Source organism: Parasteatoda tepidariorum, chromosome 8 (genome assembly GCF_982258835.1).
Source record: "Parasteatoda tepidariorum strain Cologne lab strain chromosome 8, Ptep-v5.0, whole genome shotgun sequence".
Lineage (NCBI taxonomy): Eukaryota > Metazoa > Arthropoda > Arachnida > Araneae > Theridiidae > Parasteatoda > Parasteatoda tepidariorum.
In genome coordinates this window covers 60,084,359-60,112,207 of record NC_141762.1, presented here as the reverse complement: position 1 = coordinate 60,112,207, position 27,849 = coordinate 60,084,359, and the positions used below count along the sequence as shown (strand labels likewise).

General features: G+C 30.2%; 2 protein-coding genes across 2 annotated transcripts; both read right to left on the bottom strand.

Annotated features, from left to right (window-relative positions):
- Nucleotides 1-68: 68 nt before the first annotated feature.
- LOC147806181 (histone H2AX-like) lies at nt 69-1,364 on the bottom strand. The gene is made up of 2 exons (XM_087149576.1): nt 1,331-1,364; nt 69-430 (listed from the first exon to the last, which is right to left on the bottom strand). Exons 1-2 carry the CDS (start codon nt 1,362-1,364, stop codon nt 69-71), a joined length of 396 nt encoding a protein of 131 aa, XP_087005702.1.
- A 3,170-nt stretch (nt 1,365-4,534) lies between these two features.
- On the bottom strand, nt 4,535-19,998 carry LOC107439702 (uncharacterized). Its single transcript, XM_087149575.1, has 9 exons — nt 19,792-19,998; nt 12,273-12,353; nt 10,798-10,878; nt 9,486-9,584; nt 8,942-9,040; nt 6,518-6,598; nt 6,319-6,420; nt 6,055-6,153; nt 4,535-4,635 (listed from the first exon to the last, which is right to left on the bottom strand). Exons 1-9 carry the CDS (start codon nt 19,850-19,852, stop codon nt 4,535-4,537), a joined length of 804 nt encoding a protein of 267 aa, XP_087005701.1. The 5' UTR covers nt 19,853-19,998.
- Nucleotides 19,999-27,849: the final 7,851 nt, after the last annotated feature.

Below are 27,849 nucleotides of genomic sequence, written 5' to 3'. Positions count from 1 at the left end.
TTCCTTGCATTAAAGATTAATTTATTTTAGATTCCCTTAAAAACGTAATCGAGGTTCAATATAGATAATTACTCCAAACGTGTTTTTAGTACATTTTTGAATTCAGTATTTCTATGAATTGCTGTGATTATATCTTCTTCTTCTATTGCTGTATGTTTCCTTTCTTGCGCAATTTTGTCGGCTGCCTCAATAAGTTGGAAGGCTAAATATTCTTCGGCAGCTGCCAAAAACACTGGAACTTCCCGAGATACTGCCGATTCCTCTTCGCCTGCCTGTAGCATTTGAGATATTTCAGTTATAGGGAAAACTAGATCATGGTCCACAGGCTTAGAATCACTACGTGAAGATGGAAATCGATTTATTAGTTTAGGAACATTTTTAGAAACTGTTTCGTTATTGCGAATCTCTTTGCTGTATATATTTTCCTTATCTGAAATGGAAGGCAATTACAAAAGTTAATTTCCTTAGATAAAATGAAGGAGATCTTGCTGATTATTTTAATACTATTAATAAAGACATCAACACGTTAATACTCTCGCAAAGAATACTTAGAGGGGATTGAATAAAAATTAAGTTTAAGGAAAGTAAATTTATAGTATAAATTATTTACTATTGTGCAACCGAGAAAAATCGTTTGCTATTTTTGAAAATCCAGACGATATCTAATCAGAACACATAAATCACAGAAATAAAAAAGTTCACACATTTCTTACCATAGCATAAAATATGTAATCTATAGAGTAGAATTAAACATGGAATCTAACATAAACGTCTGTCTAATCAAATTTTCGACTTAATAATTTTTACAAGAAAAAAAGAGGGAACACCTATTATGCAGTTGACAAAGAATGCTCCAAATACTTATTAATGTCAAAAATATTTTAACTAGATATCATAGTCAGTTACTTTTGTTTACTATGGTATATCACGAAAGAGTAAATCACATGATCTGTAACTAAAAAAAAAACAAAACAAAGATGAAGGTATTCGAAACTGTCATTAATAGAAAATAAATAAAAACTATAGCATTATTCACCTGAGAACTATTAGTTATTTTTACCTGCTGTAATTTTCAACTACTTATACACTGCCGAACTCATTTAAAGAGTAAAATCTCAAGATTAAAATAGATTTTTGTATAAATTAGTTTATTATTTTTAGAAACAAAGAAGTTATTACGACTAATGTTCCAAAACCAGAACTGCTAAAATAAGAGGAGAAAGTCAAAAACTTATCAACGTTGTTGCTGATATTTGGGCAAAAAATGCAATTGATTTTCATTTATAAGTAATCAAATAATTGGGATATTTATATAAGTTATGATACTTACGATTGTAATTTTTGTCGAGATTACAAATAATCATGGTAAATAGTAATCATTATGAGCGAATTTAAGATATCATAATATAACTACAAATAATTATATGATTCAGATCTCCAAAAATCTCAAAATATTTTGCGCTTTGCTGGGCATGTCAGTCTATAAGTTATATGTTCGACTGAAACTTTTACATGCCTAAAATATAGCTTTTGAATGCATGCCAAAATATGAATGTAATATTACTAATTTGTAGTAAGAATGACATTAACAACAGTATGTCTGTAACAACACTTTTATTTTAAGTATTAATTCAGAAGTATTATGTTAACAAGGAAGTATTAAGCACGAATAATCATTGATGTAGTTGTTTTGCATTGGCCTCCGCTCGTTTTGTTTGATTACGCATTGATTGAGTAAACGCAGAGCATTATTACTAACAGAGATGCATTATCGGTTAGTGCTAATCTGCACGCCTACTTCCTTTCGTGCAAAACTACTAATGTTCACTTGTGACTGATGGATCAAAAGTTTGACGGTTCTACTCAGTGCTCATTCGTCAATGCCGTCAATGCTCACACTCCTTGAATGATTGCTTATCTTAGTGGACAATCTGTATGGCAACGAGGTTTTAATTCGATTCTTCACATTGAATCCTTACTTACAGACATATGTATTGGGAGAAATGGAGATTATTATCTTTGATAGAAAATTATTTAAAAATCTAACTAATCTAATATGAGAATGCTGCTGGTTTTTGAATAATGCTGATTTTATTATTATAGAGGAGTAAGGATCCATAAGTAATAATTAAGAACATCCCAAACTTATGAAAATATTAACAGTTAGCTCCTGGATTCTAGTAAATAATTATTGAATAATCATAATCTTTATCTTTTTTTTTTAAATAATTCATAATCTTTATCTTTTTTTAAATAATAAATCTTAATCATTAATAACTAATTTTCAGAAGTGATAAATCCTACTTCATAATTTCAAGAAAGCATATTATTTAAGAAAATTGGCATTAACCATATGTAACCAGAAGTTGTGATTAAGTGTAGCAGACAGTTTGAAAAATTGTACACTTGGGAATTACCAACGTAACAGAAACAACATAGTTTTTTGCTTTTGCTTTTATTATCCAAAAACTGGGCTGCTGGGCCGCGCAGCGGCCCATATCCAATACATCATGAAAATTGATTTAAAAATATTGTATAAAAACTCTTTGTGATGAGCAACATTATGGTTACATAGTTTTTATGAAAGCTCTTTTGAGTATAATGGGACAGTTGATACGTAACAGAGATGTTAATGAGCTAGTTCAGCCTTGATTACAGATACAGAAATATTTTAATGGTAAACCATACTTTCAACACTTACATTAATTTAATGCTGATGACAACCAAAGAAATCTTGAATTTTATTGGAGAAAACTGCATCTTAACACGTTATTTATCTATCCAAAGAGAATGCTCGGAACAATTATTTTATTCATCTGATTTTTATGTACATTGATTTCATTCTCCACCGAATTTGTGTTCTCAGTGGCAGGGTACAGCATTTCGAAGGATGTTTTAGCATCCAGTAGATGATTTGCGTATATTAATATCTATTTTTTCACATCAGCTTTCGTCTTATTTTTTAATACAGTCATGTGTTTTTGATGTCGAAAAATTAGTTTTCAAGTAGCGGAAGTTGCTCTGTGTTTGGTTACACTTTGCGAGGAAGCTCTAATTAGTTACCTGGAATTAAGAGGGTAAAATTCCCTAACGACCCATTACGCCGAATTCAGTGCAGTAATGCCTGCGAATTCAGTGGAGTATATAGGAAATGCTGGGAATAAAATAGTTACGTTCTGCTATGACGTGAGAGGAGGACAGCAGTCTTCCTGCAGGGTAATTTGTTATTTTTAGAAGAGATGGTGCACAGAATTTGGTTTTGGTTTTGTATATAAGGGGAATATTTTTTTCCAATGCCCACCTGGAGAATGACCTTTCGTCATACAGGCATCTGAAGGGCAGATTTGTTGGTTACTCTTTGAGGGGCACCATATTAGGTGGGCCAACGTTGCCCCCACAATAAGGACAGATAGTACAGAGAATGAAAGAACATCCATGCCTTACCCGGGATTCGAACCCAGAACCTTTCTGATGATCTAGTTCCCTGACCCTACACAGGCCGGTCGGAACCAATAGTAAATAAATTTTAATATTTAGGAAAATGTCTACTGTTGTTGTTGCTTATTCTCATCTGGCTTGACGAAGTCAGACCAGATCTATGAACCCATTGACCTGAATGAAATCGAAGACCAAAGGAGGAGTAGAGTAGATGTCTTCCCAGAGACAAGACAGTCCAGGATATAATCGGCAGAAGCCCGGTGTAGATGGCATTTAGGGCAGAGGGGTAGGTTTTAGTTCCTTCAGAAAATTGTAAGCCCTTTAGATGGCCGGTAGCTGCGAGGGAGAGCGTGGAAAATCCCTACTAAATTGATACAATACTTAAAGTGTGATACTCAAAAATGTCTGCAAAAAAGTATAATTTACTTTGAGTTTTAGTTGATCTAAAAATTTTTACGATTTCAGACTTCACTAATTTTTATTTTGTTTATTTTTTTTGTTTCAAGCTGAAAAAACAGTTAGCATTATTATGTAATTAGAAATAATATATAATTAGAAATAATATATAATTAGAAATAATATATAATTAGAAATAATATATAATTAGAAATAATATATAATTAGGAATAATACATAAGCAGTAATTATATAATTAGGAATAATATATTCTGCTATTTTTGTAATTAGCTGAAACATAACCATTTATTCCAGTTTTGGCATCTTATATAAGAATTGAAATCAAACAAAAATTGTAATTATTTGTAAAAACCCTTAAAAAGCGAAAAAATTCTTAGAAGTGTGGTAATAAAAGTATTTCGAGTTTTTCCCAATGAAGTATAATTACTTTTAGTCGCAACTAATCCAAAATTCTTCAGGATTTTGTTTTTTACAACTCTTTCCTTTTGGCTTAACTTAGGTAAAGTTGAAAGATACTTCTTTTTACCTGAAAAAAATATTTTCACAATTACTTTATGATTTTTTTTTTTATAATTACAATTTTCATATTGGCTAAGAATCAATAGAAAATAAGTTTTAATTGTTATTGTAAATCGCAATAAAATGGATAAAACCATAAAACTGTGGTACACCATTGTTTTCAACAAAATTTATAATTACCTTGAGCTAAAGTTGGCTTAAAGTTTTGTACGACTTGAGATTTTATAAGTTTTTTCTTCGCTGAAATTTTCTTCTTTGTAGCTAGAAAAAGGAATCAGATTTTAATTTTTTCTTTATTGCAATTTTAGCATCGTGTGTGAGAATTATAAGCAACTAAATTTTAATTATTCCAGAAAACCCCTGAATAGCGGATAGAACCCTAGAAGTCTGTGATTAAATGTATACAGTGCGCAAAATAAAAAAAAGAAAACGAACAACCTTTAGTACTTTTGATCTAATGATCAGATTTTTAAGTTCTAGGACTCCATCTTAAAGGTTCAAAGAGGTGACCAAGAAAAAGTTAGTCAATAAGTGCAGGAGATATTTTAGTTTCAAAATCAGTCCCCAAAACGTATTCTCTCTAAATAAACAAACCTTTCTGTTCGACGGAATCAGATTTCTTAGTTCAAAAATAAAGGGGGTGGTCATAATCTGAGAAATATGGTCCGCATATTTAGGTCAGGAGAGCGGTTCGAAGTTTAAACCTCTTAATGTTTGTTTCATTTTTTGCTTATTTTACTACATCTCGAAAATATTTTAAGCGAATTAATTTTTTTGCACACAATTATTAAATTCGTTTATCCAAAGTTAGTTCCATGAAAAATATAACTTTTCAATAAACACTTATTATTTTTTATTATTTTACTTATTATTAGTCGGAAAATTTTGATATGTAAGGCATACATTTTTTTACATCCTTTTAAAGAGCGTAATTTTAAATGGCGAAATTCAAAATTACAGCGAAATCGGTCGAATAGTTCCTGAGAAATCGAAATTTGAAAAAGTCATATTTTTGAAATTTGATTTTTCAGTAAATATTCGACCGATTTCACTCAAACTTTGAACTTAAATACAATATTTAATACTGCATTCTTTAAAATTATGCAAGATATTGTATCCTTTTCAATTCAAAATTTTTCCGACTATTATTGAATAAAATAATAAAAAATATTTTGAGGGTCAGAAATTTGAAACTATCGAAAAAAAGATATTTTATTCAGAAAAAGTACGTTTTTGTGTCTAATTTTGTAAATCAAATTATCAACTGCACTGATTAATTGGCATATTTGAGGTCCCGCCCTACCAATCATTACGATTGAGCCTTAGAACGTGAAGATCCGATCATTAAGCCAAAAGTTATTTAGGGTGGTCGGTTTATTTTTTTGCACACTGTACTTCAATTTAGTTAAAATGTATAGTTTCCTTTAGTTATAATTGATTCAAAATTTTTTACAGCTCAATGTTTCACCATTTTTTCCTTTTGGTTTAAATTAGGTAAAGTAAAAATTTTATTTCTTTTTAGCTAAAAATAAATTTGCTCAGATTTAATTTTTTTCCATTAATTTATTGTATAGGAGAATCAATCGAAAACAAATTTTTCATGTTTATGTAGATTCATATGAAATAGTTATAACCCTAAAATCTTGAAAGAATGAGGTTTTTGCCAAAAATTATAAATACCTTGTCCTAAAGTTGTCCCAACATTTCTTGCGACATGGTCTTTTAAGTATTTCTTACGACTTAGCGTTTTATTCTTTGTTGAATTTTGCCTCTTTGTAGCTGAAAAACATGACACCTATTTTTATTATTTCTTTATATCAAGTTTGGTATGTATATGTGAATCACAAGTAATTAAGTTTTAGTTGTTTATGATAAACCCTACGAAGGGCCCTAGAAATGTGGGGATAAATATATTTCAACATTTTAGTTAAAAAGCATAATTACCTTTAACAGCAATTGATCCGAGATTTTTTATGACTTTAGGTTTCAATACTATTTTCTTACTGTGATTTATCTTAGTTAAATTTGAAAACGTTCCTTTTTTTGCTGAAAAAAAAGTTGTGTATGAATTTTTATGATTTTAGCTTTAGTATTGCAATAGAGAACCAATTAAAAAGTTATTTTTGTCAGTAAGCATAATTACCTTGAGCTAAGGTTGTTTCAAAATTTTTGACGCCTTTATGTTTTACAACATTTTGCTTTGCTGGAATTTTCTTGTCTGTAGCTGAAAAAATGGAGCATATTTCATTTTTGTTTTCAGTTTCGGCATTGCATTGAACAATTGCAGGAAAATAAGCTTCGATCGTTAGTGAAAACCTCTGCAATATGAATACAATTTTAAAAGTGTGATAAAAAATGTACTTTAATTTAGTTAAAAGGAATAATCACCTTTAGCCGCAATTGATTCAAGTCTTTTTACAACTTTAGGTCATTATCAAAAACTGTAAAAAGACTTTTCAATGTCTTTTACTACTTTTTTCTAATGGTTTAACTTTGGAAAAGTTGAAAAATTTCTTTTTAGCTGAAAAAAGAAACGATTTGAACAAATTTTAATTTTTATTTATTATTATTTTAGTACTGTGTGAGAGAATTAACATAAAGTAAATTTTTAATTTTCAAGTAAATTGCAATTAAATGCAAAAGACAGTAAAAGTATGATATTCCATTGTTTTTGTCAAAAAATATAATTATCGTGAGCGTTGTCCTAATTTCTTTCAAACTTTAAGGTTTTATCACTAAATAGTTTTGGTGTAATTTTCATTTTTTACCAGAAAAATAATTAGTGCATATTCTATTATTTCTTTATTTCAGTTTAGGCCTCCTACTTAGAGTTACAGGCAAATAAATTTTAATTGTTCTTGAAGACCCCTAAGTAGAGGATAAAGCCCTAGAAGTGTTTGTATAAAAGAATTTCAACTTTTTAGTTAAAAAATATAATTACCATTAGCTGGCATTGTTATAAGTCTTTTTACTACTTTAGGCTTCATCACTTTTTTCTTCTGGTTTAACTTAGTTAAGGTGGAAATTTTCCTGGTTTCAGCTGGTTCATCTTTCACTTTTAATAATGTGTGAGAGAATCAACAGTAAGTAAATTTTTTATGTTTATGCAAATTGCAATCAACTGCATAGAACATTAAAATTATAATATTGCAATGTTTTTGCCAATAAAGTAAAATTACCATGTGCAAAAGTTGTTTCAATTTGTTTCAATCTTTTGGGTTTTATGATTTTATCGTTTGTTGAAGTTTTCTTGATTTTAGAAGAAAATATATCAGTGCATATTTTATTATTCCTTTATTTCAGTTTTACCTTGTATGTGGGAGTTGCAGACAAATATATTTTAACTAGTGGGCTGCGCCCCTTGTTCGCTAACGCTCGCCAACCCCCGAAAATTGCTACGCAATCTTATATGGTTTGCGTCGCAAACCAAGCTTGCTTAGCTCGCTACTACTTAGGTACATTGCAAATGCACAAAATTCAAAGAATTCAAAACAATCATTCAAATCCATAAAACAACTTTAAAAAAAATTGCATCTTTTTAGTAAATACTAAGTCATTAAAATAAATTTGAATTCAAATAAATGACATGTAACTCGTTAAACCTATTAGAAATGTGCTATAGTATAAAATCTTAAAGCGTAGCAGCCCGACTGAGACTCATTTTTCATTAAAAACTTATAATAATAATAAAACAAATAAATTCGTGATATAAATCAGAAATCATCAAATAAATTCTTAATTTATAAATTCGTGAAAAAAGCGGCATATCTATCTAAAGAGACCTATCGACAAAAACTACCTACCTCTCTCTCTGGTTATTTCAGTTTCCGTTTTTAAAAGCGCTATATGTTGAGCCACCTCAGCTAGATTTATGTGACATTTTTAGCGGCAATCATTGGTAGTTTTTCTAGCGTTGCCATTCGGGGAGTTGCAATGAGGTTTTTTTTGTCGCCGTGTAAGAGAAATATATATATAGATTATTCGTGAGAACTCCTACGTTTGCGGATACTAACCTAGAAGTGTATTAATAAATGTAAAAAGTTTAATCCCCTTTAGCTGTAATTGATCCAAGTCTTTTTACAGCTTTCGGTTTCACCACTTTTTTCTTCTGGTTTAAATTAGGTAAAGTTGCAATTTTCCTCGTTTTAGCTGAAAGAGAGATTTGTGCAAATTTTTACTTTTTTTCATTCTTACCCTTTTAATAATGTCAACAGAATGTAAAGAGAATCAACAGAAAGTATAGTTTTCATGTTTATGCAAATTGCAATCAACTGCATAGAACATTAAAATTATAATATTGCAATATTTTTGCCGATAAAGTGAAATTACCATGCCCAAAAGTTGTTCTAATTTGTTTTAATCTTTTGAGTTCTACCATTATATCGTTTGATGACGTTTTCTTGATTTTAGAAGAAAATATATCAGTGCATATTTTATTATTTCTTTATTTCAGTTTTATCTTGTATTTGGGAGTTGCAGACAAAAATATTTTAATTATTCGTGACAACTCCTGCCTTTGCGGATACTGACCTAGAAGTGTATTAATAAATGTAAAAAGTTTAATCACCTTTAGCAGTAATTGATCCAAGTCTTCTCACAGCTTCGGGTTTCACCACTTTTTTCTTCTGGTTTAACTTAGGTAAAGCTACAATTTTCCTCTTTTTAGCTGAAAAAAGATTTTACAAATTTTAATGTTCTTCATTCTTACAGTTTTAATAATGTGTGAGAGAATGACAGAAAGTAAATTTTTAATGTTTATGCAAATTGCAATCAACATATGTATAGAAAACAATGTATAGACAGCAGCAAACAACAATGTATAGAAAATTAAAATTACAATATTGCAATGTTTTTGCCAATAAAGGGAAATTACCAGGCGCAAAAGTTGTTCCGATTTGTTTTAATCTTATGGGTTTTACCATTTTATAGTTTTCTGAAGCTTTCTTGATTTTAGAACAAAATATATCAGTTCATATTTTATTATTTCTTTATTTCAGTTTTACCTTGTATGTAGGAGTTTCAGACAAATATATTTGAATTATTTGAGAGAACTCCTACGTTTGCGGATACTAACCTAGAAGTGTATTAATAAATGTAAAAAGTTTAATCACCTCTATCCGTAATTGATCCAAGTCTTTTTACAGCTTTCGGTTTCACCAATTTTTTCTTCTGGTTTAACTTAGGTAAAGTTGCAATTTTTCTCTTTTTAGCTAAAAAAAAGATTTTATAAATTTTCATTTTCTTCATTCGTACAATTTTAAAAATGCGTGAGAAAATCAATAGAAAGTAAATTTTTCATATTTATGTAAATCGCAACCAATTGCATAGGGAAATATGATATTCCAATACTTTTGTCACAAAGTATAATTGCTGTGAATAAATGTGCTTCAATTTTAGTTACAAACTATAATCAACTTGAGCTGCAAATGGTTCAAGTCTTTTTACAAATTTAGGCGTCACCTCTTTTTTCTTCTGATTTAACATAGGTAAATTTGATATTTTCCTCTTTTTAGCTGAAAAAAAAATTTACAAAAACTTTTTTTTATTATTACAGTTTAAGTTTTGAATGAGAGAATCAATAGAAAATGAATTTTTCATGTTTAAGTAAATCGCAACTGAGTGCATAAAACTCCATCGTTTTTATCAAAAAGTATAATTACTATAAACAAAAGTTGCATCAACTTGTTTTAATCTTTTAGGTTTTACCACTTTATCGTTTACGAAATTTTTTTTTTTAAGCAAAACAAATTATTAGTACATAAATTCTTTATTCGAGTTTTTTAGCATATGTGGTAATTACAGTCTAATAAATTTTAATTGTTCGTAAATATATATATAGATATATATATATATATATATATATATATGAGGTAAAAAGGTATGTTTATTAAAAAAAGTACGTTTTTGTGTCTGATTTTGTAACTTAAACCATCATCTGCACTTATTAATTAGCATATTTGAGGTCGAGCCATTAATAACCGATCATTAGATGAAAAGTTATTCAGAATGGTCCACTGTACACTGCTTGACGATTGCTAAGGAGCAACTGATTTATGCAAAGTAGCGTTCTGACAGCTGAGGAATAACAGCCTAATGAATTTTCGCAGACTAATGAATTTTAATTGTTTATGAAAACTTTTGTGAAGTGTGGTAAAAAACTGTATTTACTAGAAAATATGTTGATCTTTAGCCTTAATTGAGCAAAGACATTTTGCGTTTCTAGTTTTTAATACTTTTTCCTTTTGATTTCATTTAGCTAAAGTCAAAAGTTTTCTCTTTTTAGCTTAAAAAAATGATTTGTACATATATTTATGATTTAAATTTCAGTATCGTATAACAGAAGCAATGGAAAGAAGCTTGTGCATGCTTCAGTTTATCCCAATAAAATGGTTAAGACCCTAATATCAGGAAAAGTATAATTACCTTGAGCTGATGCTGTCCCAAAAGTTTTCACACCTCTAGGTTTTACCACTTTTCGCTTTCCTGAAATTTTCTGGTTTGTTGCTGTAAAAATATTGGAGTATATTTTTATTTTCTCTTTATTTTCTTTATTTCAATTTTCACTTCATATGTGAGAATAGCAAGCAAATAAATTTTAATTGTTTACTAAAACCTCCGCGAAACCTTTGCGAAATCTTTCGTGTAATGATCTTTTCATTGAAATTATGAGATATAATCTCGGAAACTAATTCTTCTGGAAAGCATTCTCACAACAGCTCGTTGTTGGCTAAGGAGTCGTTGAGGTTACAACTCCATAATTTCATGACAAACGACGTGAATATGATAGTGTGGTTAGCACTGTGCACAGAGTGCATTTACTGTGCACAAAGTCCTCCAAGTTCCCATAACAAATCAATACCTCTGGGAAATAGGAGCCTATTTACATTTTTTCTTGATATATCTATTTTGATAACGTATATGCGAATTGCTGGCAGTAATTTTTTAAGTGTTTATGAAAAACCCGACAAAAAGGTAAGTACGAGTTCTTTTAGTTAAGTACAAGTTCATAAAGCCGCAATTTAACAATAAACTTTTCATGGATTAAAGTTTTACCACATTTTAGCTTGGTTGAGTTCAGAATAAGTTTTCTTTTCTTTAGCTAAAAAAAAAAAAATGGTTTCTGCATATATATCTTGCTTTTTTCATTATTTAATTTTTGGTGTAGCATTACAGAATCAAAAAAAAAAAAAAAAAAAAAAAAAAAATCTAAAGCGATAATATCTTAGAAATACAAATTTTTCGTGTAATGACGTTTTCATTTAAATTATGAGATATAATCTCTGAAACAAACTCTTCAGGAAAGCATTCCCGGAACAGCTCTTTGTGGGCCAAGAAGTCGAGGAGATTAAAACTTCATAAATTTAGGAAAAACGACATGATTGCGACAGTGAGGTCAGCACAGAGTGCAGGCCGCATTTACTGCCCACACAAGCTGATATCATCAGTCAGAAGCTAGAATGGCTTCAAGCCACCTCTGAGGATCGAAGCCTAGTTCTTCACATTGACAGTTCAGTGCCTTAACCACTGAGTCATCACTTCAGGAAAGACACCTGACGACAGTAATTAGGTCCGGGATAACCTGTTTGGTAAGACGTTTGACTCTGGGGGAGATTGATCGTTCTCTGATTCATGTCAAAATCACGATCTGTGGATGAATGAATTGATGTATGAATGGTCAGCTCTGTAAAGGGGGCTGAGGAGTGTGTATGTGACTGAAGACGTATTCTAGATCATAGATGGCGACACTGAAAAGCAGGAAGCTCACCCTCTGTCTTAAATGCGCTTGGTATCCCAGGCATTCTTGCTGTCATTGGCAAGTGGCAATCGAAACAACAATAACACGACAGTAATTATACAGGACTGCAAATTCCAACATTTTTGTTAAAAAGTATGATTACCTTGAATTGAAATTGATCCACAACTTCTTTCAACTTTAGGTTTTGCCACTTTTTCTTCTGAGGATTTTTTCTTGTTTGTTTCTGAAAAAATTAATACATATTTTCATTATTTCTTAGAGCATCGTTATTAATTACATATAAATTATAACATAGTTACAAATATATATATATATATATATATATATATATATATATATATATATATATATATATATATATATATATATATATATATATATAAACACAAATTAACATGAAAAACATGAATAAAATAAAAAACTAAATGGTAGAGAAACAAGAATGGTAAAAGCAAATAGTCGTTGTCAAGACACATCTATTGCTATAAATGCGATATTTCTGAATAAAGAATAATTATCCTAAGATAAAAATTATTCTTTATATGTGTCGATATCGCAAAAAACTTTATGTTGTAAAAAATCATGAAATAAAAGAAAAATGTAAAAGGAAATATATATATATATATATATATATATATATATATATATCTATATATATAAAAATCTCTTGTCACAGTTTTAGTGGTTAAACTCCTCCTAAACGGCTGGATCGATTTTGATGAAATTTTATATGTATATTCAGTAGGTATGAGAATAGGTTTATAACTAATTTTTTTTCCATTTTTTGGACAAATTTAACGTATATTTTAAATATATCTTTATTTAATCATATTCCAATCCAAACTAGACATAGAAACCTGATAAATCAAAAAGTAATATTCACGCACGTTGCAACAATTCACTTTAAACTCTAATACTTATGCTCGCCCTTAAAAGAAGAGCATCAAATATATTTGCAAGTATGTGAATAAAGGCAGTGATATGGCAGTATTTCGAGTTGAAAATACCAATGTGACCGCTTTTCCAGTGAATAACAACGACGAAATAACGCTCTACCAAATTGGCCGGTACATCAGCTCCAGTGAAGCTGTTTGTCGCAACTTTGGATTCCCTATTCATGATCCTACCGTTAGTCATTTAGCCGTCCATCTTGAAAACGGTCAGCGCGTATATTTCACGAACGAGACAGCGATTGACAGAGCTATATATCCACCAAGAACTACACTCACCGAATTTTTTTGAATTGTGTAATCGTGCGGATGCGTTTCATTATTCAATTAATCATTGCTGAAACACACCGTTCATATGACGCTCTCCAATATCCGCTAATTTTTTGGAAGGGACAAGATGGATATTGCGTAAATATTAAACAACGTGATCCCGCAACAGGTACTTCATTCATTGTGGACTTGAACATTACTCATTTAACAAAGAACTTAATTAATTTCAATTTATCAAACTAAACTAATGTTAATTAATTTCAATTATATTTATTAATGATTTATAATTATTCATGAATTATTTATAATTGTATTTTTATTATTTATTTATAATTATATTTTTATTATTTATTTATAATTATATTTTTATTATTTATTTATAATTATATTTATTAGTATATATTATTACAGGAGCCGAAACAAACAAGAATGTTAGTGCGAAGGATTATTATGCGTATCAGTTGATGAATAGACGCGGTCAGGACAACATCATTCTACGATATCGTGAGCTTTGTCAACAATTCATGGTCGACATGTACGTGAAGATAGAGAGTGAACGACTACGATACTTGCGATATAATCAACAACAGCTGCGTGCTGAAGAATACATTCACTTGCGAGACGCTATTGTCAGCAGCGCCGATGCCGCCGAAATTGGTAACTCGGTCATTCTACCATCATGGTATATAGGCAGTCCACGTCATATGCAAGAATATATCCAGGATGCTCTGGCTTACGTGCGCGAGTACGGACGACCGTGTTTGTTTATCACGTTCACGTGTAATCCTAAATGGCCAGAGATTACATCATTGCTTTTTCCCGGCCAAAATGCAATACATCGTCATGACATTACAGCACGTGTATTCAGACAAAAGTTAAAGTCTTTAATAAGTTTCATTACGAAATTACAAGTATTTGGTCCTACACGTTGCTGGATGTATTCGGTTGAATGGCAAAAGAGGGGATTACCTCATGCGCACATTTTGATTTGGTTAATCAACAAAATACGTCCTGAAGAAATCGATAGTGTAATTTCTGCGGAAATTCCAAATCCGTCTACTGATCAATTGCTGTTTGATATTGTTACAGTTAACATGATTCATGGCCCATGCGGCAATTTTAATCGTTTATCGCCGTGTATGGCAAATGGAAAATGTACCAAAGGGTTTCCTAAAAATTTCACTAACGATACGATCACAAATGTTGACGGATATCCAATATATCGTCGAAGAAATTCCGATAATGGCGGACAATTGTTTATTAAAAATATCAGCAACATCGACATTGACATTGACAATCGTTGGGGGGTGCCTTATTCACCTCTACTGAGCAAAACATTCCAAGCTCATATTAATGTAGAGTTTTGTAGTTCAGTGAAGAGCATCAAATATATTTGCAAGTATGTGAATAAAGGCAGTGATATGGCAGTATTTCGAGTTGAAAATACCAATGTGACTGCCCCTCCAGTGAATAACAACGATGAAATAACGCTGTACCAAATTGGCCGGTACATCAGCTCCAATGAAGCAGTTTGGCGTATCTTTGGTTTCCCAATTCATGAACGGGATCCAACCGTTATTCATTTAGCCGTCCATCTTGAAAACGGTCAGCGCGTATATTTCACGAACGAGACAGCGATTGACAGAGCTATAAATCCACCAAGAACTACACTCACCGAATTTTTTGAATTGTGTAATCGTGCTGATGCTTTTGGTGCTTTTGCACGGACATTACTTTACTCAGAAGTACCACACTATTTCATATGGTCTCAAACAAAAAAATGGATACCCCGCAAGCAAGGCACACCGGTTGAAGCATGTCCCGGTTTATTCAAATCAAACGCCTTGGGGAGAGTATTTACAGTCAATCCAAGGCAGACTGAGTGCTTTTATCTTCGACTGTTGTTGGTTAATGTCACCGGCTCATTGTCATTTCGCGATATACGTAAAGTCGATGGGCATCAGCATCCAACGTATAAAGATGCATGCCTTGCACTCGGCTTGCTGGAAGATGACAACCAGTGGGAATGTATGCTTGCTGAAGCAGCATTGAACTGTACTGCTAAGCAAATTCGTGTACTATTCGCTATAGTATTAACTACATGTTTCCCGGGCAGAATAGAAACTTTATGGGATAATCACAAAGATTCGATGACTGATGATATACTGTATCACCATCGCACACGTTGTAACGATCTAACGATAGCATTCAGCGATGCTATGTACAATGAAGCACTGATTGCTATTGAGGATCTTTGCATTACTATTGCCAACTTGCCTCTCAGTCATTTCGGTATGCTTTCGCCAAATCGAAGTGCATCTGATTTTTTAAACAATGACATGAATCGTGAACTTCATTACAATACAGTAGAAATGGCAGCTATTGTGACTCGCAATGTTCCACTGATGAATGAGGAACAAAGGAACATATATGACCGCATTATGCTCGCAGTTTCGGCAGGTCAAGGTGGATTTTTTTTTTGGAAGCACCAGGTGGAACTGGCAAAACATTTATTATTTCGCTAATTCTCGCTGAAATACGATCAAATAATGGCATCGCGTTGGCCGTTGCATCATCTGGCATTGCGGCAACTTTATTGGATGGAGGCAGAACAGCTCATTCAGTATTTAAGCTGCCACTAAATATTCAAAACAACCCGGACGCAGCGTGCAGCATAAAAAAGCAATCGTCTATGGCCACAGTGTTGAAACACTGTAAAATTATCATCTGGGATGAATGCACAATGGCTCACAAACATTCGCTTGAGGCGTTGAATAGGACATTGAAAGATATAAAGAACAATGACAAATTATTTGGCGGCACTCTGCTACTCCTTTCAGGTGATTTCAGGCAAACACTTCCCGTCATTCCGCGTTCAACGTACGCTGATGAGATCAATGCTTGCTTGAAATCATCTCCACTGTGGTATAATGTTGAAAAAGTTCAACTAACAGTAAATATGCGAGTCCAAATGCTTCAGGATCCATCTGCTGAAACATTCTCAAAACAATTGCTAGATATCGGTGATGGAAAAGTTACCAAGGATGAGACAGGATGCATAAAATTACCGGAGGATTTCTGCACAATCATTGATTCAAAAGATGCTCTCATTAACCTTATATTTCCCGATTTACACACGCAATACATTAATCATGAGTGGCTTGCAGAAAGGGCGATTTTAGCAGCAAAAAATGTGGACGTCAACGAATTGAATCTGAAAATACAACAGTTATTGCCAGGTAACATGGTGACATACAAATCCGTTGATGCAGTTTGCGATCCTATGGAAGCTGCATATTTTCCAACAGAGTTTTTAAAGTCATTGGATTTACCAGGCATGCCACCGCATAATTTAGTACTTAAAGTTGGATCTCCTGTTATTTTGCTTCGTAATTTGAACCCACCACAGCTGTGCAACGGCACGCGATTGGTCGTTAAAAAATTAATGAACAACGTTATCGAAGTCATTATTTTAAATGGAAAATTCCGGGGTGAAAGTGTATTACTTCCACGAATCCCTATTATACCCACAGATGTGCCAATTCAATTTAAACGCATTCAATTCCCCATTAGATTGGCATTTGCAATGACTATTAATAAATCTCAAGGCCAAACAATGTCTGTTTGTGGCTTAGATTTGAGCACACCATGTTTTTCACACGGACAATTATACGTGGCATGCTCTCGAGTGGGTAAACCATCCAGTTTATTTGTGTTAGCAAAAGACGGAATGACAAAAAATATTGTACACTCCATTGCACTAAGAGATTAATATTGTTTACTAATATTTTCAGAATTAGTTGTATATATAATTTATAAAAAAAAGTTACAATAAATTTAAAAAATTATTATTTGGTGTGTTGTTATTTTCACCTTCCGTCATCGTTCACAGCGCTCCATGCCACTGCCACTCACATACCACATACGCACACACTTACAATAAATAAGATATATTTTCATACTCTAGAAATAAATCATATGGCAAAACAACGTTTGCCGGGTCAGCTAGTATATATATATATATATATATATATATATATATATATATATATATATATATATATATATATATATATATATATATATATATATATATATATATATATATATATATATATATATATATATATATATATATATATATATATATATATATATATATATATATATATATATATATATATATATATATATATTGCATAAATCTCCACAAAATGAGATCAGCTCTAGTGTTGTGGTTATAAAACTAACTTAAAATTTGAGTTGAAAAATTTAAAAGAAGATTTTTTTTGTTTAGTATAAAGGTTAATGACACAAGAGATGAAATTACTTACTTTTGGGTCATATTATGCAGGATTTAAAAATACGTTCGGTAATTTGAACTGCAATGAAAGAAACTAAGGAAAATTCTGCAAGTTTCGATTTTTCATGCGTTTTTTAACTTGTTTATCATGTCTGCGTTTGGGTGGGGTCTTAAAAATGGAAATTCCAACAACTTATCTTGAGTACTTGATTATCAAGAAGAGCTCTTATTCTTATAATAATAAAATATTAAATTATCCCAACTGCGGGTGTGGGGATTACAGATCTGAAATTATTTTTGCTCCTAAAACTACAGATTTTCATTTCAAATGACATTTTTAGGCTATTTTCTGTCGAAATGTACAAGTTAAAAGCGTCATAGATAACAGAGGGTCGTATAAATTATGTGACAAACTTCTGACGAAGTTCGGACAAATAATTAACATTAGAAATGCATAGAAACCCTTGACCAAAATGGCTGTCATACATGGCCTTCCAATACGACTTGCTCAGAAGTACAAGTACAGCTCATTGTAGAAGGCGCCTCTAGCGGTATAAGACATTTCCAGACATGGTTTTTTATGCAGTTTTAATCCTGATTATGTGCTCTAACTTTCCTCACAATTTCTCCAAACTTTTATGCGATCCCCTGTTATATTTAACGCTTTAAAACTTGCACATTTCGCCAAAAAATAGACTAAACGTCATATAAAATGAAAACTGTAGTTTGTAGAGAGAAACAGATGGGATTTGAAATCGGCAATGTGAATGTACCTAAGATCCGTTCAAAAATATCATACAACTGAAAACAAAAATTGTTCCCCAGTGTTATTCATGCTAGTAATGCTTAGTTAATTGCGGTAATAAGTACTACTGATATTGTAGTAACGTATGAGTGAATCGATGTAATAATTGCTGAATAGATGTAGTAATAAATAATTGTAGAAATAGATATATAGATTTAGTAATAAACAGGTAATATAATAGATGCTGTGGTAATAGATACCTAATATAGGTATTGGATTACAGGTTTTATAGTCAAGTACACTCAGTTGGCTATGGTGAGAAACAATCACAAGCATTAGAAAAATATTTTGACTTATTGATTTGAAGATAGTGAGTATAATAATATACATTGTTCTAATCAACTTTATATACTATCAACATTATGCTAAGCACTTTAGTAAGTAAGTGAAAAGATATTAATATTTTGCATTCTCTTTCATTGTATAAAGCTGAGGTCTACAGAAAATATACTTCCTTGCAAATAGTGAAAAATATATGTATAACACAATAATATGTCGTATATTATAATTCCAATCAGTTTAAACATTTGGTAAGCTAGAAAAATAGCAAATCGTAGGAGAGTTTTCAAATCTGGACATAACTCGAAATTCTAGTTTCCGAAAATGGACACAGCTAAAAATGCGCTTTTATGAAAATGGACAAAGCTGGCAATGCGTGCTTAGGAAAATGGACCAGCAAAAGATGCACCTTTTCAGTTTTCAATACAAATGTAGCAGTTAAATGAGGAATTATTTGATTACTTTTCATTACTTATCTATACACTTAGCATAAACGTTAACTCTTTGACATATAGAGATCAATACTGGTATCCCTTTCATGTATTTTTTTCTAAAGTTCTAATTAGAAGTAAAAATATGCTCTGAAATTTTTTAATTATAAAAAAATCTAATAGTTGCTGTTAGATTATCTAAAAATAAAATATATTAGATCATCAGACTTATGAAATTAATTGATTTTGTAAATTTTAGAAATTTCAATTATTAACCGTTTCTCTAATATCTAAATAACTGCAAATAAGTGCAAATTTGAAAAATTATTGTATGGAAGTGAGCCATGTTTGGAAGATTTTAACTTTAACACAGAGAAAGGTATCGATGTTTTATGCTGTTTCTCATGACCATAAATTATTAAAATTCTAAATATGTTTTATTCTTATTTTAACCTAAAGTAATACAAAATAATGAAAAATGTACGAAAAATATGCTTAATAAAAATTCTGCGTCAAAAGGTTAAGGAAAATAATATTGAGGACGAGGTTGGAATTATAATTGCAATCATATAGTTAAATTATAGTAAATATTATAGGTAAAAATGATTTCATAAAAGCTTAACCTGGAGAAGGAAAAGGAGGGTCAAACAAAACTTTTAAAACGGTATCTAATACCGACAGCATTCCAATTTTAGATTCATAAACATTTATTTTCAATACATTATTAATTTCGTGGGAATTTTAACAGTTGAGTTTTAAACCCTGTTTTGTTTTGAATTTGAAATTTAAGAGCTATGAAAATTATTTCTAACTTTTTATAATTATCTCTTACTGTGCTTCAAGCTTTCATTGACCAAAAAATTAAAAATTTAAATCATTGAACCTGTAGCTTAGCATCGAGCTTATAATATTTTTGGATGTTATTACAATATAATTGATTATAATATAATGTAATTTTAATGATTATATTACAATAATTAATTTAACGTAATCGATATATTGCAATATATTTTCAGGACAGGAATAATCGATTTTTCTGTGTAGTTTAACTACTCCAATAAAACTAAATAATTTACATTATTTTCGACATTTCAATATTTTTGCTACTCAAATAAAATTATCGGTGATTAGTGTAATATCGCATTCGATAGTTATAGTTAAAAATAATATTCGTAATTTTATCGTATTCATTACTGTTATCGATTGTTATAACTATTGATAATAATCACAAAATTATGGCATTCGCTATTTATCTATGTCAATAATAAACTTTTTATTACATTACATGAAAATTTAATTTGGTTACCTTAAAGGATAAATATTTTATTGGTCATTATCAAAATAATTAATTACTAGAAATGTTTATTTTTTGTATGGAGTTATCTTTGCATAAAAATATTTTGCAATTGTACTTAATAGTCCTGAATTTTTACTTCAATTTCGTTTGGTAAACATATTTAATCCAAACATTTTCATTAATTAGCATTCTCATAAGATTTAATGAGTTATTACTTGAAAAAATTATGAAATTATTTCTTATTTGCATCATTACGTCTTATATTCTATTTTATTGCAAGCAATTTGACAAGCAATCTGAACTAATCTGATTCAGTAATAATTACATTTTAGAAACTGTTCAGTCAGCGTATTTTAAGTTTAATTTCATATACCCGATGATGCAAAACTCAAAAACATAAAATAAATTAAAATCATTTTAAATGAAGTAACGGAAAAATAATTTAATGACCAAATATCTCATTATCTTGTATGATCAGCTTTCCCAATCTTGTGAATAAGTTAATAAATTACTTCTCTTCCAATGAATATTTCAGTTTTTTCTGTAAATACATCAGCAAATTGAGACGATTTAAAACGAAAAAAAATTACTCCAGTTCAGTTGTACATCGAAAATACAAATTAAAATTGAAGTTAACTTAAATTGCATTTTAGATTTATTTTATTAAATTGCTTTCTATTTGAAGACAGGCTAGAGTGTTCTAAGCAGCATATTTTCAATAAAAAAAATAAGTAGAAAGTTTTAACGATAAAACTTAATTTCAAAAGAATCACTTTGTGATGTTTATATAAAGTTTCGGATTAGTCTTATCATGATTTTGATGGCTTTAAACGTCAAAGTTCGTGGAGATATTTTCAGATTTTATAAGGTATTGAATGATTTAAAGGAAAATTGAAAAATAAACTTACGAAAAAGATGTATTTAAATACACTGATAAAACATTACACTTCATTGTTACTGATATTAAGACTTTGAGCAGTGTAATCTGATTTAGTAATAATTACCGTCATTCGGGGCTACTTTGTGCAGGATTTCGCAGTTTTTGAACTTTGACATGTAAAAAAACTATATTAATTCAAACTTTAGTAACATTTATCGATATTATATTCATAAGTGGACTCAGACGAGTGAATTTGATCAATATTGTCATTATTTGTATGTAATATTTACGAATAATAAGTCAAAACATACCTTGCAAAAAGTAGCCCCCAGATGGAGCTACTTTGTGCAGCGATAGGAATTCAGTTTAATAATCATGTTTTTAGTAAAATATTGATATAAAATTGTTAAAAAAGTAAATTGTTGACATTTTTAACGACAAAAACATCAAGATATGTAAAGATATTAGTTTGAAAATAATTTTCAGCTTTAAAAAACCATTTTTTTTGAAGAATTGTTTCTTAAAAAGAATGTTTATTTCAAAACATTTGAGTTTAAACAAAAGGAAACCATATACATTTTTAAACATTGAAATGGATGAAATTTTAAAAATAATAATTATTACATATTCATTAACATTTATAATATTGTTAAATTTGAACATAACATCCTTGAATGAACATGACAGAACTTGCTCTTCAGTTTCTGTCAAAATCACCTGATGTCCTATAAAATATATTTTTATGTGTTAAATCGTTTGATTAATTCATTAGAAAAATCTTTATAGAAGAAATATAATAGTTTACCAGGAAGTTTCACGTGTTTCTTGTGAATTTTATTAGAGATAGTATTTCTGTGGATTTTGTACTTCCAAGAAGCTTCTGCAATCGACATAACACCAGCAACTGCTTGCAAACATTGTTCCAGCTTTTCTAAAGTGTAATCACGGTAGTTTCTCGTTCCATGTATTTTTTATAACATCTGACCATTTTTCTGTCGAAAAAAAAACGATTGAAACTTTGCACAAAGTAGCCCCAAAGTGCAATTTTTTTTTATTTTCCGTTTATTTGTTATTCATTTTCAAATTTTTTTAGCGCTAACATGATATAATTGTTTATTAATACATAAATAAAAAATTTTGCACTTACGACAATTGTTTTATCAGCGTCTTTGCATTTCACAGCTAAAGTTTCCACGCACACTTTTCGACATCCGACGTCCTCGGAAAATTGTTGACATTGGATGAACGAAACACACTCTGAGATTGTTTTAAAATTCGAAAAAATGTTTGTAGTAATAGAAGAGACTTCTATCTTCAAATTCCACACATTTTTAACGTGAAATAAACATAATACTGAATAACAGCACTTGAAAAATGCCAAATTCGAATTTGCACAAAGTAGCCCCGAATGACGGTACATAAATTTCAGTTATAACAGAATAACTTAAGTTCATAAATTAATATCAGACATAAATTTTCCTGCAGATATACTCAGATTAATAGGTATTGAATAATTTAATGATGAAATAAAGAGAAATTATGACTTGAATGATACTGAAGTAATATGCTTAAATTGTCTATAACGTAAAAAATATTGTGATTTTGTCATATTTTGAAACAATAAATGTTTAAAAAGTAAGGTTTAAAAACACAAATAAATAACAAGATTTAAAAAAAATATTTTTAGAACGTTTATATATAATCTAACCAGTGTTGATTAACATGGCTCTAAAATAAGTAGACGCACAGGTAATTACAGATTTTAAGGTATTAAATGATTTAATGGAGATGTAAAGAATAATTATAACATGTACTCCTATGTTAAAAATAATGTAAATACTCTTAGAAATTCTAGTGAAATTCGGAGAGTGAAGGAGCAAATTTTGATACTAGTTGGAAAATGTACTGCAAATTTCAGTACTTCCTATTTCGTAATTATTTAATAAATTTGAAGCATTGAAAACTTTTATGCCAAAATTTTACATATTTTACCTATTTTATATTCTGATTAAAATTATATAGGTAAATAAGTTTGTATTTGCGTAATATTCAAAGTAAATGAAAAATAATAATATATTTACTTCCAATTCGTACTAAACTAATACTAATTCAGAATCTAAATTGAAATTAACCTTCTGTCGAATCGAAATAAATTACTTTTATTATTAATCGGATTGCGGAAACCTGTCGTGGAACAAATTATATAAAGCATGATGGTTACAGCGTTCGATTGGTCACAGAAAGATTTGGGCTTCAATTCCAGAGCTAAATAACATCTCTCTCTCTCTCGCATTCTCTTAATATTGGTGATCATGAACAACAAACACGGAACTCTCTTACTCCTTAACAGATAGCACCACTACACTACTTCACCTCCTTCCAGGTTGCGTTTTTTCACACAATTTGTTTTTTAATCACACTATTCGAAGAAGAAAATAATCTACTAATTGGAATACTAAAATACAAATCTGATGAAAAATTATTAAAAGAATTTTTTTTTTTTGGTCATGCAAATGTAATAATTTTCAATGACGCGATAAATAAGTTTAAAAATGACTTTAAAACTATTGATGTATCCCACCTAGTAAGGAAAGTTAGATTTTCTCAGAAAAATATTAATACATTTTCTAAACATTTGCTTCAGTTGATGGTATGGAAATCACTAATATGGTCATTATTATGGTAAAGATGGAAGATATATGGATCGTTTCTTTACGAACTTCTTATATCTGTCATGCAAATATAATAATTTTCAATGAAGCGATAAGTAAGTTTAAAAATTACTTTTAGACTATTGATGTATCCCACCTAGTAAGGAAAGTTAGATTTTCTCAGAAAAATATTAATACATTTTCTAAACATTTGCTTCAGTTGATGGTATGGAAGTCACTAATATGGTCATTATGGTAAAGATGGAAGATATATGGATCGTTTTTTTACGAACTTCTTATATCTGTCATGTAAATATAATAATTTTCAATGAAGCTATAAGTAAGTTTAAAAATTACTTTAAGACTATTGATGTATCCCACCTAGTAAGGAAAGTTAGATTTTCTCAGAAAAATATTAATACATTTTCTAAACATTTGCTTCAGTTGATGGTATGGAAGTCACTAATATGGTCATTATTATGGTAAAGATGGAAGATATATGGATCGTTTTTTTACGAACTTCTTATATCTGTCATGCAAATATAATAATTTTCAATGAAGCGTTTAAAAATTACTTTAAGACTATTGATGTATCCCACCTAGTAAGGAAATTTAGATTTTCTCAGAAAAATATTAATACATTTTCTAAACATTTGCTTCAGTTGATGGTATGGAAGTCACTAATATGGTCATTATTATGGTAAAGATGGAAGATATATGGATCGTTTTTTTACGAACTTCTTATATCTGTCATGCAAATATAATAATTTTCAATGAAGCGATAAGTAAGTTTAAAAATTACATTAAGACTATTGATGTATCCCACCTAGTAAGGAAAGTTAGATTTTCTCAGAAAAATATTAATACATTGTCTAAACATTTGCTTCAGTTGATGGTATGGAAGTCACTAATATGGTCATTATTATGGTAAAGATGGAAGATATATGGATCGTTTTTTTATGAACTTCTTATATCTGTGATGCAAATGTTATAATTTTCAATGAAGCGCTAAGTAAGTTTAAAAATTACTTTAAGACTATTGATGTATCTCACCTAGTAAGGAAAGTCAGATTTTCTCTGCCCTGTTACGGTTGGGTATAAAATAAAAAAAGGAATGAAAAGTTGCTAACAAGCAAGTGATAACAATTTAAAAAAATATAAAAATTAATGGCCGGGTGAAAAAAATATAGTGGTACATTTTTTTGAAGCTGTGTTGCAAATTTTACAACCCAGAAGGAATATTAATTTTTAAAAGTCCCAGAAAATAACAAAATATATTCTACAAAAAGACATACCTCCTCTCCATAGAAGCTATCCATACCTAGGAGGAAAACAACAACAAAACCAGTCAAAATGAAGTAGTCCAGTTCTTTTTACTAAATCTTTGTTGTTTATTGGAGATTTTATTAGGCAGACATATTAAAAATTATCACAGTGAGGTACAACATCTTAAAATTATCATCAATGGCACAACATCTTAAAAAAATATCATCAATGGCACAACATCTTAAAAATGTGGGTACTAATGGTAGCTGGAGCAGGAGACCGAACTATCCCAAGCTAGTGCGTCTTAAAGAAGAGTATTCAATCAAAAAAAGAATTCTTGATAAAAGGATTGAATCATAAAATTCTCCAGAAGGGAACAGCTGCCGATATTTTTGAGATTTTCTTTTGAAAGATTAAAACAGCATTACAATAAAGCTAGAAATGGCTGTGAAGGAGTCCATCAATGGCGGTGTCTGGGCAGCGGATCATATTAAAAGCAGGAGATACACAATCAGGAATTTACTTAGTAGACATTAAATCAGAGAAAAAGAAAGCACAGCAGATTGACTTGCCAACATGGCGGTAGACGTGACGCCATCCCAAAAGATGTTCTCTTCCTCTATAAAAAGAGGAAGGGGGAAAAAAACGTCCTGCCAGGGAGCAGCGTGACGTTGGGGTGATGAAAGATTCGAATGCCACGAGCATCTCCCGCGCTCTGGCTTTTATAGCAAAAAGGAAAAAAAACCGAGTTGAGTACTCAAGGTACTGAAAGTATGAATTAAAGAAGTAAAATTTTTAGTTGAGATGTATTATCAATATTATTTTTAAGTGTTATTCTCACCTTCTGATTGACGTTGCAAAGCTAAGTCTCAGACGACTTCAAATTCTCGTGCTACATCAAACGACGCCGACAGCTTTTTCCAAGAAAAGGAGTGTCTGAGGAATGTGCAAGGAACTTCCTGGGGAAAATGTCCTCATTGCGCTAACGCGTTAAGGGGTGAGAAGAAAAAAGATGAAGAGAATAAAAATTGTATCATAAAATTATAAATTAAGCCGTAACAATTAGTATTTTGATTAACAAAACAGGATATTTAGAAATTAGGCTGTGACTTAATGTCACATTATACCCCCCACTGCAAAAAAAAATTTTGAAGAAATTTTTTTTTTTTTTTTTTTTTTTTTTTTTTTTTTTTTTTAAAAAGAGATATTAATCCAAAAAATTTATAAATGAAATTAAGTTCTAACAGCCTGCAACTCCAGTTCACCACTTCTCCACTTACAAATAGTCAGATGTTTACATAACAATCTATATATCAAAACTTTTAATAGTAAGAGTCTGAAATGAGAAAATCTGTGCCCCAAACATAAGACATACAAAGAACTAGTAACACATAACGACACATACATATAAGCAGCTTTACCTGGCTGCATCTTGATTAGTGAAATGTCAAAACAATGTTAATTGTTTGATAAATGGACGAAAAAAACACAAAACAATCTTAATTGTTTGCTAAATGAAAACAAACATTTTGACACAGAATCGTCAACACATGTAATATAAATTAAACAACATATACCTTGTTGCATGTGAATGCCTATAAGCGCAATAACACCCGTATAAAAAATTCAGGCTACATGAAGTAGACTGAGAAAATCTTCTCCAAAGAAAATAACATTAAGGAGGTAAAATGGATAATTGATTATTCAAAAAAAATCTCACTTAGTAATAGTGGAAAAACAATTTTTGAGGTAAAGGACATTAACTCAAAATATTCCTTGTAAGAAGGAATTGAAAATAAATTGATTTGTTTGCTGGAATTTATTATGAAAAAAAATTGAAAAAAAATTGCAAACAAATGAAAAATCAGGCTACCATTGTAGACTGACAATACTCCGAGCTTAAACGAAAAAAACTTTATACAACAACATTTTGTACACCAATCCATTAAGTGAATTTTGAGAAAAAAAATTGAAACCAATCGAACAGGATTGATAAGTAGTAATCCGAGTTAAAACGACAAAAAAATTTTAGTACACATCAAAATGTATACCTGAAACAAATCAAAGTCATTAGTGAGAGCAATAAGTGCACAAAAATTATTAATTTAAGACCTGAAGGAAGTTAAAAAAATTGCAATTAAACTTACTAGTTGTAACAGGAAAAGCCTAGGCAAAACATTAAACTTAACAAAAACTGCAAGGAATTTACACACTTAAAAAAACAACAAATTGACTCACAGAACTTTGACCAAAAAAAACTGCTAAAACAAAATAAAAAAACAAGGCCTTGACACATTGCTTACAAAAAGCATTAGCTAAAAAAAATTGCTGAACAATATACACTTAACAAATTCAGCATCAACAATTTGTACAAAAAAATATCACAAAACAATAAAAAATCATAACAAACGTTGTGACACCTTGAGATGTACAATGAGGTGTACTTTTATACCTCACATATGCAAAGAGAATTCACACTCTGCAAAAATCCAAAAAAATTTGTATGTAATAAGAGTGACTTAGACATACTAGAAAAGGAAAAAAAATTATACTGTACAGAACTACAGGATCGAAAAACAAAAAAAAT

Bases quoted from the DNA above. Each gene is read 5' to 3' on its own strand.
- LOC147806181 (XM_087149576.1), bottom strand. From the start codon at position 1,364: ATGATTATTTGTAATCTCGACAAAAATTACAATC. The intron at 431-1,330 runs GTAAGTATCATA...CTTCCATTTCAG, and splicing joins TCTCGACAAAAATTACAATC to ATAAGGAAAATATATACAGC.
- LOC107439702 (XM_087149575.1), bottom strand. From the start codon at position 19,852: ATGCTGTCGGTATTAGATACCGTTTTAAAAGTTTTGTTTGACCCTCCT. The intron at 10,879-12,272 runs GTAATCATACTT...ATATTTTTACAG, and splicing joins TGGATCAATTTCAATTCAAG to CAACAAACCAGAAAATTTCA. The intron at 9,585-10,797 runs GTAATTATACTT...TCTTTTTTTTAG, and splicing joins TGGGACAGCATCAGCTCAAG to CTAAAAAGAGAAAAATTGCA.